This window comes from Talpa occidentalis, unplaced genomic scaffold, assembly GCF_014898055.3.
Source record: "Talpa occidentalis isolate TD23 unplaced genomic scaffold, MPIMG_talOcc4v2.1, whole genome shotgun sequence".
Lineage (NCBI taxonomy): Eukaryota > Metazoa > Chordata > Mammalia > Eulipotyphla > Talpidae > Talpa > Talpa occidentalis.
The window spans coordinates 28459438-28472243 of record NW_026555331.1 but is presented as its reverse complement, the minus strand read 5'-3'; the positions used below and the strand labels follow the sequence as shown (position 1 = coordinate 28472243).

Sequence of the window (12806 nt, the reverse complement as noted above, 5' to 3'; positions counted from 1 at the left end):
AGCAGCCTGAGTATGCGGAAGACCTGTGAATCTTGTAAAATCACCCATGGGTGATGCCCTGCTCGTTGTTGAGTGAGGGTGAGGAGCTGAGGAACCCGTCCTTGGGGGACAGATGGGGAATGTGGCTTGGGGTGGAGCCCAAGCCGCATGTAGAGTTTGGATCCCTGACCCATGTGCTTGTGCAGGGGTCTGCGAGTCGCATTGGTGGCTATGAAAGCCGAGTATTGGAGTGACAGCAGACAGACACCCTGAGGGTTGGGCGATTACCCCCAAAGAGTAGAGAATCCCCATTCCAGGAGTGAGTGCATCCTGGGGGTGGATGCTGTGTGTGGCTTGTAACCGAGACTACAGCCAGAGAAGGCCAGGAAGCCTGACGGCTCCTGGTGTGTTACAGTAGATGCCGTGAGTGATTCCCCTCCCTCGTATGAGCAGTGCCTTCTGCAGCAGATTTGGTGGCTCATCTGCTGGTACCAATAATTGTCTTTTGCCACTAGGTTGGGGCCCTGCCTAGACTTATTTGTGTTCTGTTGTATTTTGTTGTTATATTATGATGTATTTGCTTTTGTGGGCCATGGCTGCATTGTTTGTTTGCTAAAATTGTATATAGGAAGACTATACGGCAGAAACCCTGAGGGGGTGGACTGTAGGGTAAGGAAAAATGTCAGGCTTTTCTGCCCTCCCACCATCAGGATAGATGATGGATCCTTGCGGTCCTGAATGCATGCCTGATGGCGGGCACCTGGAGTAGGGTGTGGGCATAGGTAGATGGGATTCACCTGGGCTAAGACTGCTTTTAAGGGCGGCGTCACGGGGACGCCAATAGAAGCTGAAGCAGAAGCCCAGAGAAGGCCAGAGAGCCCTTAAGAATGAAGACCTGCTAGAGGCTGGGAGGCCTGCCAGCCTCCCAGCCCCTCAGCCCCCCAGCACTCCTGCCTGCCATGTACCCGCTAAATCCCAATAAAAGACCTGCAAAAAGCCACTGAGGACTCTGACTCTTCCTTTACCCGGTCTGCTGGATCAGAAAACCTGCACTGTGTCCATTCCTGGACTTTACAGGGCATACATGAGCTGAGAGACTGAGTGTAGGGCCAGTATCAGGACACGGAGCAGGTTTTCTAATATCCAGCAGACTGGGCAAAGGAGGAGTCAGAGTCCTTAGTGGCTTTTGCAGGTCTTTTATTGGGGTTCACCAGGCATATGGCAGGCAGGGGTGCTGGGGCGCCGGGAGGCTGGCAGGCCTCCCAGCCCCCAGCAAATCCTCACTCTTATCTGGGCTCTCCGGTGATCTCTGTTTCTGCTTCTTGGCTTCTCTTTGGCTTCTTTCTCGGCTTCTCTTTCAGCTTCTACTTGCATTTCCATGATGCCACCCTTATAAGTCCAGTCTTAGCCCAGGTAAATCTCATCTACATAGGTCCACACCCTATTCCAGTCCGCCATCAGGCATGCATTCAGGACCGCAGGATACTTCATCTATCCTGATGGCGGGAGGGCAGAAAAGCCTGACGTTTTCTTTACCCTACACTGAGCATATAAGGACATCATCACAGAGGACGGGGTGTGGCAGAGGACCTGGCAGTGGGGTGCAGTGGAGAACAGTGGAGTGTGGTAGAGAACGGCTACGAGAGGAAAGAGCGTATAGAGACTCATAGAGGGCCCAAGTTGCTTTCTCCTTGCTGGCTTATTTCCCCTGCGTACTATTAGAAGACCTGTGGGGATTATGCCAAGGGCTCCAAGATTCTCTTTTAAACTGCCTGAACTGACAGTAAACCTACCCAGCCTGGGATGGTTGCAGAACAATTGGGAATCTCTGGTCTTCCAACTTTGTCAGACATCACACTCACCTGTAGGATTTGGGGGGGCAGATTTCTGGGTCTTACTTAAGAGTTTCTGACTCAGTATATCTAAGGTGGGAAATGAAATTTGCACTTTCAACAATTTCTCAGGTGATACTTGGTGCTGCTGTCCCAGGGATAGTCTTTGAGAATCTCTAGAAGAGGTCAAGTAACCTGCTTACCTTGTGGCAAATGATGATGCAGCAGTAAGTTATTTCTGCAGAGGATAGTGATTAGATAATTTTCTGCCTCTCATTACTCTTTCATTGTCAATTACATGCACAAGAGGATGTTATTCTTCAGTACCCTTGAGTGTGACCTCAGTTAAATTCATATTACATATATTATCACTATAACATTTATAATTTGTTTAATATAAAAAGTTGGCATTTCATACCTAATTTATTTAACATAACATGTAAAATAATTTATTTAACATTATCTTGTGTTTCTGTATTTAATATGCCTTCTACTTTTTTTTTTAATTTATATAAGATTTATTTATTTATATAAGAACCATGGTACAGGCCAAATGCACGGGAGGGTGAGAGGATTCACCAGAGACAGAGTGGGGAACAGAACAGGTAGACTGACGAAATACACTGCTGAGGGGAGCAGTAGATGAGACAGGAGAGGTCTGCTTTGCAGTGTGGAATTCTCACTGGCCTGCTGGCTGGGATCGAACCTGCGCTGCAGAGGCTGATGCCAGCTTCACAGTGTGATGCTCAGCCACTTGCGCCACCAGGGAGGCCCTTTGCCTTCCACTTTTAAGAGATCTGCAATACCTACATTTGTCACAAGATGGCATCAAAAGGATGTGGATTTTGGTTGAAATTTGATTTTTGAGACTAGATATTGGTATTTTCACTTCAAAAATATTTTCTTAATTATGAAAGTATAATGGGAACATATATTAATGTTATTGTTGAGTAATTCTTTTGGAAATCAATGAACCATGAATCTTAATGTAGTAATGTAAATTTACTATCATATTTCTCCTGGAAGGACTTCAGATGAATTTGTTAGCAAACAGCTAGAAGATCTTATTGTGTTATGATTTATAAGGTTTTCTTGTGCAAATTGAAGCTACAGATCTTGCCCCGATGATCTTCAAATTTAATTGGGGAAAAATAAGTATATATGCAATTCAAGGAGAACAAATTAATAAAAAATTATCAAGTACAATGCTTTATGATATAGACTATACATACAACATGAGCTGGAATAATGGCCAATTAAACAAAATTTTTTTAAAGATTTATTTATGCATACAAGAGCTGGGGTAGAGGCCAGAGATGCGGGGAGGTGGGCTGAGAGGATTCACCAGAGAGAGAGAGTGGGGAGCAGAACAGGAGAATCTACTGAAATACACAGCTGAGGGGAGCAGCAGGCGAGACAGGAAACGTCTGCCTCACCATGTGGGTTGCTCCCTGGCTGGCCGGGGATCGAACCTGTGCTGCAGAGACTGCCGATTGCTTCATAGTGCGGTGCTTAACCCCTTGCACCACCAGGGAGGCCCTAAACAAAATTTTAAAGTATATGATTTAAACATCAGAAAACACTTGGAATATGAATTAATCTTTTATTTCATGAGTATATATATATTTTTTTTCTGAATAAAAGGATTTTTCAAGAGGGTGAGGATTTTCTGGTGACACAGATATTACTTATAATATTTTTATATTCCTACACTGTGAAAAACATGTATTGAAAATAACATGTAAAATAATGGTGCTTAGGGACTCAGGGGAGGAAGGAAGGGACTTGTTTAATGGGTGCAGAGTTTTGCAAGATGGTATGTTTTGGAGATGCGTCACAACAATGTGAATATTCTTAACACTTCTGAACTGTGCACTTAAAAATGGTAAATATGATGCATTTTTACTGCAAAAAATGTGTCTACTACAAATTATAAGCCATTAATATAACTTTATGGAGAATTAATGCTCCTAACTTAATTTTAGTCTTTAAGAATTACTTAAAAGAAATGAAAGTTCCATCTACAAGTTTGTAGTTAGTGATAGAAGATTAACCTAATGTTAATAAGTCATCTACTAGAAGTTTGACATATACCAGGCACCGTGCTAGAAAATTACTCTATTTCTCATCTTTATTCCTCAAAACAATGTAGGAAAATAAGTTATCACTGCATTTCCCTGTTTTAGCTAAGGAAACTAAGTTTGATAGATATGATGGTTCAGTACTTTGCTGAAGGTTGCAAAATTTCTAATCTTGGTATTGGTATGTAAACCTTAGTCTGTCTAACTTCAAAATAACTTTTCTTTAGCTACAACATATTTAAATAACAAGTAATTAAAAATATAAATAAACAAGGTATTTCATGGTATTTCTACTGCTAGTAAACACTATCTCAATTATTCTAACAAAATGAAATGAAAGGGTATGTGATTTAATTAATGGTAACAGTTAGCCAGTTTTATGTTTTAACATCAGAAAGGATAACCATATAATTTTTTTGTTGTCTGAGTTGTCTCACTTTTTGTTTCATTTTTTGGAAATACTAATTTCTTTTCCCTATGTATTCACGTGCAGGTTATGTGGGTATGTAATTTGTGCCGAAAACAACAAGAAATCCTCACTAAGTCAGGAGCCTGGTTTTATAATAGTGGATCTAATACACCACAGCAACCTGATCAAAAGGGTCTTCGAGGACTGCGAAATGAGGAGGCACCCCAGGAGAAGAAAGCAAAACTACATGAACAGGCTCAGTTCCAAGGACCCTCAGGTGACTTAACTGTACCTGCAGTGGAGAAAAGTCGATCTCATGGGCTCACAAGACAGGATTCTATTAAAAATGGGTCAGGATTGAAGCACCAAATTGCCAGTGACATAGCTTCAGACAGGTAAACATTTTGTTTAATCTTTAGGTAAACATATCTTCATATAATTTTCATTCCAAAACAAGTGAAAATACATGAAATGTCTAGGCAACAGTGACTTGTCTAAATGTAATGCAAATATCCATATGTTTTATATAAATGCTGGAAGTGATGTTCAAAACTTGAGCTATATAGGTTTGAACATCAAGTTTGATGAAGGAGTCAGGTTATCAGATTTTCTGGAATAAACAAGTGAAATAAAACAGGGAATTTAGATAGGATGTTACTGTCCTAAGAAAGACAAATGGATAATAATGGTAATGAATACAAGATGATTTTAGGATGTTATAGAGAGTGTATGTTGATGGAACTAATTGGAAGTGGGAGTTAATTGAGTGGAGAAGGTTAGTGATGTCTCCCAATGTCTCATTTTAGGTTGAAGGATGAGGTGATTTTCCAAGCAGGTAACAATACAGATGAAAAAGTTTCAGGAGTTTGATATATCCATGGGCTAAAACTCTATTACTAGCATTTGACTCAATTCTATGGGCTTCCTTGTTCTAAGAGTTAGATTTTTAAAGATAATGTTTATGAACTTTATATTTCCCGCCTCTGAAAGGGGAAAATGAGAAATTTTCATGGGAAGATTATTTTTCTATTCCATATGGCACTGTTTGAATTGAGAAATTTATAGAGAACTCCGGTTTATGCTATTTCTATCATCTAGAAGTGCTCGATACATTTTTTTGTGTGTGTGAACAATTATGAAGTCATGCATTTGAGGAAGAACAAATCTAAATTGTACTTTGAGGATGGTGGGTTCTGATCATTCAGGTCTAACAGGTGAGATAACTGGGGATCACTACCAAATATGTTGCTGTGTCTTGAGATATAGAGAATAATAAAATGATGACTTTGCCAGTACTTTTGAAAAGTAACATAAGTGAAACAGTATAATTCTAACTTTGGGCAAAACAATGGTACTTTAATGTCTGGGATACTGTGAACACATGTCAGTGGGAAATCTCAGGAACCCAAGAATTTTAATGTAGAGGGCCTTCTTGGAACCCTGTCTACCTTAAGCATACAAAGATTTGAGTGCTAATAGTTTCTTTGGAAGGCACTTCCAGGCGCCTTTGGTAGGGGATGGGGAATAATCCTATAAGAATAAGAACACAATGTTGGGGACATTCAAAGGCAAGTTACCTCATTTGGTAATTCTTTCTCAAATGTAATTGGGATTTAAGGGAGTCCGGATAGAATGACAATTATCCCATAATGGGCAAGGAGTCTGGCATATTGTCCATAATTTTCCTTTGATATTGGTTTAAGGCTCTTTCTGAGGGGTTAAGGGGTTAACCACTGGAATTCACTGGCCAAGCATGTTCTTGTGGTCATAGAGCACTCAGGCAGAGCGTTACAAATACAATAAGAAGACATTGCTATGAAGGGGATGGTGAGTGATAAGGCAGTGTGTGTTGGGACATTAACAGTGCCTGCTACACAAGGACTTTAGGAACCAAGAAAGTCTGTAAGATTGCAAATGTAATGGTCAGGGTGTCTGAGCTTGGATGAAGAAAAACAGCTGATAAACCAATGGAGGTAGGATATTAAATGAATGAATGAATGAAGGGATAATTAAATAAATTGGATAATGGGAACATAACTCATTCCTCAAAAACTAGATAGCTGCATGATATAGTTTCCTTTGGAGCTCAGAAAGGCAAGATTAGGAAGAAAAAAGGAAATGCTAAAATACTGGGTCACAAAATAGATTGTTATCCTTTTGAAATGAATATTGGTAGGAAATTGTAAACTTTAAAAATAAATCTGGCAAACTTATGAGTAATTAATTCATCATTGTAAGAAAATTAGAAGCCTATCACTCATCTTTGAAGAAAGCAGTGATAAGAACAAATGCATCTCTTTCAATAGTATCTCTTAATGCTTCTTTCATTGACAAAGTACTAGTTTGAACAAATAGAATCTGACCTGTTGTGGGGAGACAAGATCTGTAGTATTTGTTTTCTTTCACCTGATGCCTGACAGTCATTACTAGTAAATACATACTTTAATGATTCAAAGTGGCCTGTAATTATATCCTTTTTTTCACCCTTACAGGAGTCAAACTGTTGCTTCCTTTTGTTTCTAAGAATTATTTTACTCAGGGAAGAAGTTAAAGTTTAATGCCTAGAAAACAGAACTTATTACATTTCACTATAAATTTTTATTTAGAAAATACTTTCTCTTCAAGCACAATTCAGTTCTTATTATCAGCAAAAAAAACCTTTATTATTATTATTTTTCCAATACAGATTCTATAGTAATTTATTAGGCATATGTCAATGATCCCTTTGAATTCTTTCTCCAAAGAAAGAATGTGTCTTTTATCAGTGTTTTAGTTGGACAGTGAAATGGAGCTACTGAAAGGGAATATAATTGTAATCTAAAAGATTATCACTAATTTGTTTCTTTTATACTGTTCAGAAACTAGTGGCTTCAAAAGGAGCAGCTTTGGTTTAAATCTCTATGGTTTAAATTTAAATCTCTATGGATCTTGAACTATGAGGGGTAGAAAAGTATTTTACGGTTCCTTTTTTTAAGGAGCTTTAATCTTTTCCCTACCTGCTGTAATAGTTTTGATCTGCTTAATGCCATTTTACTTCTTTCACGAGTCTTAGTGTAGAACTTTACACATAGACCCTTAGTATTTATCGAATTATGAATACCAAGTTGACCTTAGACCTTAGCTTGAGTTAATGAGTATTAGAGTATCTTTGAAGGGATACTATGGTATGTTAAAGATATGTGCTGGACACCCTAAAATAAACAGTTATAGGTAATAAATCAACAAAGGAGATAAAATGAAACACCAAGCTGTATCACTAGAAGGCAGAAAGAGTGGGAGAGGAAAGGGAACAAGTAACACATCAGGCTTAATAATGTACCCTAAGGCACAGAGTGTCAGATAGTAAATGCAGTCCCCAAACTAAACTGTCTATAAGAAACGCACTTTAAGTAGGAGAAAATTAGTTAAAAGAATTGAAGATATACCGTGATCATACTATTCATAACCAGGAGAAAGTTGGGGTGGTTATATTCAGATCAAAATAGATTTCAGAACAAATAATATTATCAGGAATAAAGAACGACGTTACCTCATATTGTAAACAGACCAGTTAATTAAAAGGATATTATAAACACATACAGGCACACACACAGCTTCAAAATACATGAAGCAAACACAGGTAAAACTAAAAGGACATATAGACATATCCACAATTATAATCAGAGATTTTATTATCTTCCTCTCAATTTATAACTAAAAGAACAAATAGCCAAAAAATCAATAAGGTATCTAAACTTGAACAGGTCAGTGAACTTGACCTAATTGATGTTTATTAGGCAATATACCAAGCAAGAACAGAATATTCATTCTTATTAGGGTTACACAGAGCAGTTACCAAGATTGACCTTATTATGGCCATTAAACTATTCTAATTAAATTGAAAGAAATGCATGCAATAAAAAATTTGTCCTCTGATCAAAATGGAATTAAGTTAGAAAAGAGTAATAGAAAGATCTCTGGAGAATTTCCTAACCTTTGAAAACTAAATAACATACTTTAAAATAGCCCACAGATCTAAGAAGAAATCAAAAGAGAACACAGAAATTTAATTGAATTATTGCATTAAAATGAAAACACAACATCAAAATTTATAGGATATTACTAAAACAGTATGAGGGCAGACTTTATAGCACTGGAAATCTTTACTTGATAATAAAAAAGGTTTCAAAAATTGATTTCAGCTTTCACCTTAAGAAACATAGAAAAGCAAAGCAAATTAAACCAAGTAAGAAGAGTAAAGATTAAGAAGGATTAAAACAGAAATCAGTGACACAGAAAATCAATGAAGCCAAAAGCTGATTCTTTGAGAAGATCAATAAAAAATTTTAAGCCTCTAGACAGACTAACCAGGGAAAGAAAGAGAAGATACAAATTACCTATAATATGAACAAAGGGATAATGTCATCACTCATCAATGATATTTAAGTGCTGATGTTTTGAAAAGTATTATGCCTATAAAACCAACAATTTAGATGAACTTGACAAATTCCTTGAAAAACACAAATTAAAAAAAAAACACAAATTATCAAAATTCATTCCAGAAGAAATAAATAGTTTGAATAGCATTTTATGTACTAAAGACATTACATTTGTGTCAAAAATCTTCCCAGAAATAAAACTACAATCCTAATGATATGACGAGTATATTCTAATTAGACTGTTAAGGAAGACATGATGCTATTTAACTATTCAAGAAAATTGAAGAGAGACTGTTTCCTAATTTCTATTCACCAATATTTCTTTGATACCAAAACCAAGACTTACAAAGAAAGAAAAGCCCCTACAGAGCAACATCCCTCGTAAATAAAGATGCAGAGACTCTAAACATATTTAGCAAATTGAATCATCAATATGTAAATAGGACAATACATGATGACCAAGTGCTTTTTATCTCAGGATGGTGGAATTAGTTTAACATTTGAAAATCATGATAATTTATCATTTTAAGAAAATAAGAAAATCATATTATTTCAATAAAGAAAAAATAACTTGGTAAGTGCCAGTATTTATTTTTAGTAAAAATTCTCAGCAAATTAGGAATAGAGAGGAATTTCCACAGTCTGATCAAAGTCTTCTATGACTATTCTGTAACTGACATCAAATTTATTTATTTATTTTAAAAGATCTTATTTATTTTTGTGTAGAAGAGCTGGGGTGTAGGCCAGAGGTGTGGTAGATGAAATTGTAACACAAAGTTCCTGAGGGAACTTTCTAGAGTGATGGAAATGATCTGTACCTTGACAGGGATATAGATTATTGCTTGTATATATTTGTTAATAGCTATTGTAGTGTTACATTTAAGATCTATATGCTTTTTACTGGATGTAAATTATACTTTAATAAGACATTAAGAGGGAATTATGTGCATATTTGCTACATTAAAATTGCAAAATTTCTTCCCAGTTTTATTGATATAATCGGCACATAGCATTGTTGGTATACAACATAATGCTTTGATTTATGTATATATGATGAAATAATTACCACAGAAAGTTTACTTAACATCCATCACCTTACAGTTATAAATTTTCTTCTTGTGATGAGACCTGTTAATATCTACTCAGGCTGCATTTTTAAATTGCTACTGTAAGTGAAATTTTACTCGTACAAAATGGTTTATTCTGAAGTAATGATCAGAATGAATTAATCTTTCAATAATGGTTCTTTTCAGTCAGATGTATCTATCTATATTTACTTAAGTGTGGTTACATATGCTATGAAGACTAAGTAACCTATCTGTATGAGATGTCCTATGAAACTGTGGTACAATTCTAATATTTTTTTCCCCAAAAGATTATCTGAGATATATGGTGAGGGAAAAATAACATGAAGATGAGAGAAAGAAGATAAAAAAGATGTAAAGGAAAATAACTTTTAAAAGGAATCAAAGTATAGTTAACAAAGAGATTAAACTATAAAGAGCTAAGGACCTAGAAAGGATCAAAGTGTTGCTTCTCTTAGAAGAAAAAAAGAATCTTAATAACTTGAACGCAAGTGGCCTCATAACCTTATTTCTTGGTATTTCTTCTTAAATTTTTTAGATTATCAGATGAAACAAAAGGGAGCAGAGATGACTATATATTCACTGAATTAGGCACACTCAATAATTATTGGTGGAGATGATGGAAGAGTAAAAATTATTAATGTGACTGATATTTCTGAGCATATTTGTCTTTTATTGGCAAAATGATCAATCAGTAGACTTGGAGATAATGTGACATATTCTCATATAGCAAATAGTTAAGAGATTTCTTTTTTAAAAAATGAGTAAAATAATGTTGGATTATAACATTGTATAAATTTTAAGTGTGCACCACTGAAAATCAACAAACGTATATGTTACATTAATTTCATCACTGAAAAGCCAATTCATTTATTGCTTTAAGAATATGGTATGGACTCTAGCAGACCAAGTATGGCTTTTTTTTTTTAAAGATGTAAATATGTTATGATAATTGTGTAGAAGAAGTCAAATAGTTTGTCCTTTTAGAATAAATATCTTTAATGGTTTGAGTGTCAATATTTAGGTGAAAAAATAGAATCTTTATTCCTATTTTCAATAAAATTAAACTGGACCCATTCTCAAGTTTTGTTAATTTAAGTGACCTGTGCATAGAATTGCAGTATATAACAGTGTGCCTAGGACAGTCCCAGTTTACACCTACTCTCCCAGAAGCCTACATAGGTTGTTGTTTATCCTGTTTTTTTTATATGAAATATTTTATTGAGAGTTATATTAAAATAAGTTGGGATGAATTTCATAGGTCTCCACTTTTGCTGACGTGATTTCCTTCTATGTGGGCTGCATGGGCAGTGAACAGAGTTCTCATCTGAAAAACAATAGTCTCTCTTTTCCTCCAACTTTTCAAATACTAGATAGCTATTCCTTCTTTAAGGATGAGATGCATGCGTCGCCTGCAAGTTACCCTTTTGTGTATAAGCTAGTTTTGTTAAGGGTCATTCTTTAGCTTTTGAGGTTCAGGAAGCTAGGTTTGTGAGAGAATTTGGAAATTACAGATTAGGTGTATGTGAAACATGCAGATAGAGCAGTCTTTTCATAGAATGTCATAGAATGTATATGAATCTGGATTTTTTTCTACAGTGATATTGTCATCTGTTATATAGTATAAACCTACAACTATTTGTGTATTTTATTATTTGGTAATTTTAAAAGTTGCAGCAGATGTTTTATTAGCAAGATGTTAAAAGTAAAAATGTGGGCCTCGCTGGTGGTGCAGTGGCTTGAGCGCAGTGCTGTGGAGCTGTCCGCAGCCTCTGAGGCTCTTGTTCAATTCCCAGCCGGCCAGGGAGATACCCACATGGCATGGCAGACCTCTCCTGTCTTGCCCGCTGCTCCCCTCAGCAATGTACTTTGGTCCTTATGCCTGTTCTGCTCCCTGCTCTGTCTCTGGTGAATTCTCTCACCCCTTGGCGCCTCTGGCCTGTACCTTAGTATTTTATAAATAAATCTTAAAAAAAAAGTAAAAATGCATTTTTGCTAATGCGCAACTTGCACCAGGTTTTTCTTTTGTTTGCCATCCACTAGGGGGCTCTTAGTCACTGAACCACATGAGTGTAAAAAAGAAGCAGCAAAGTTAGTAAAATTATTTTAAGACCCAAAGATGGTAAAATACCATTTATGGATCTGGAAGGTGTATTTTACATGGCACGCTGTGAAGCATGACTTTTCTTTCACATTAAATAACTATTCTTTAAAATTAATTTTAGTCATTTTCAATTTCAGAGTTCCAATTTCAATTCAATTTTTTTGTGCCAATTTTTTGAGCCAATTTTTTTTATGGCTCCATTAATAGAAAAAATTTCATTACATCTCTAAGTATGGCTATTTTAAAAAGCATTTAAAAGCAGTGCTTATCAATTTTAAGATATTGAACATTTCCTTGTGAAAGTAAAGGAATAATTTAACAAATTAACAGATTTCATGATGCAAGAGTCATGTGTATCTTCATTGTTTTTTTCTTAGCACTTCACACAGTAACTGATGCCTAGTGGCGCTGAGTGTATAGCTGTTGAAACACAGAATGAATGGAATAATATGCTGGTTTTAGGGAAAGGGGAACTAAATCACAAGTTTGTAAGAATGAGGAGAGACTTTATGATCAGCTGAAATTGTGGACTCATACTCTGAACTTGATCTTAGTAGCTTGTCTTGATTTGTTAGCTCTCTTTTCTACTCAGCTGTTCTGTGTGGTAAGACAAATGACCATCACTAGAAGTTTTTGGAATGAATGAAAGGAGTTTTGTAGATACCTCAATATGAAAAATCAGTGCATTATTGACACATGTATTGGCAATGCATGGAAATTATATAATTACTTACAAACTATGGATTCAGTAGACAAGAAATCAAATTTTGCTATGAAAAATATGATCAAGGGGCCATTGTTGAACAGCTATTTATGCTACTTAAGGATTGAGATGGACATAACATAAATATATACTCTGCCATTTGGAAGCAATTAAAATGTCTCACCGTTTTTAAGG

General features: G+C 36.1%; 1 protein-coding gene across 1 annotated transcript in view; it reads left to right on the top strand.

The window, feature by feature from the left end:
* Positions 1 to 12806, top strand: part of LOC129145383 (regulating synaptic membrane exocytosis protein 2-like) — a 134715-nt gene that overhangs the window by 116531 nt on the left and 5378 nt on the right. Inside the window, exons 5-6 of the mRNA XM_054692801.1 lie at positions 4386 to 4696; positions 5108 to 5136. Of these exons, the coding sequence (XP_054548776.1) occupies positions 4386 to 4696; positions 5108 to 5136 (340 nt within the window). The remainder of the gene's footprint in view (positions 1 to 4385; positions 4697 to 5107; positions 5137 to 12806) is intronic.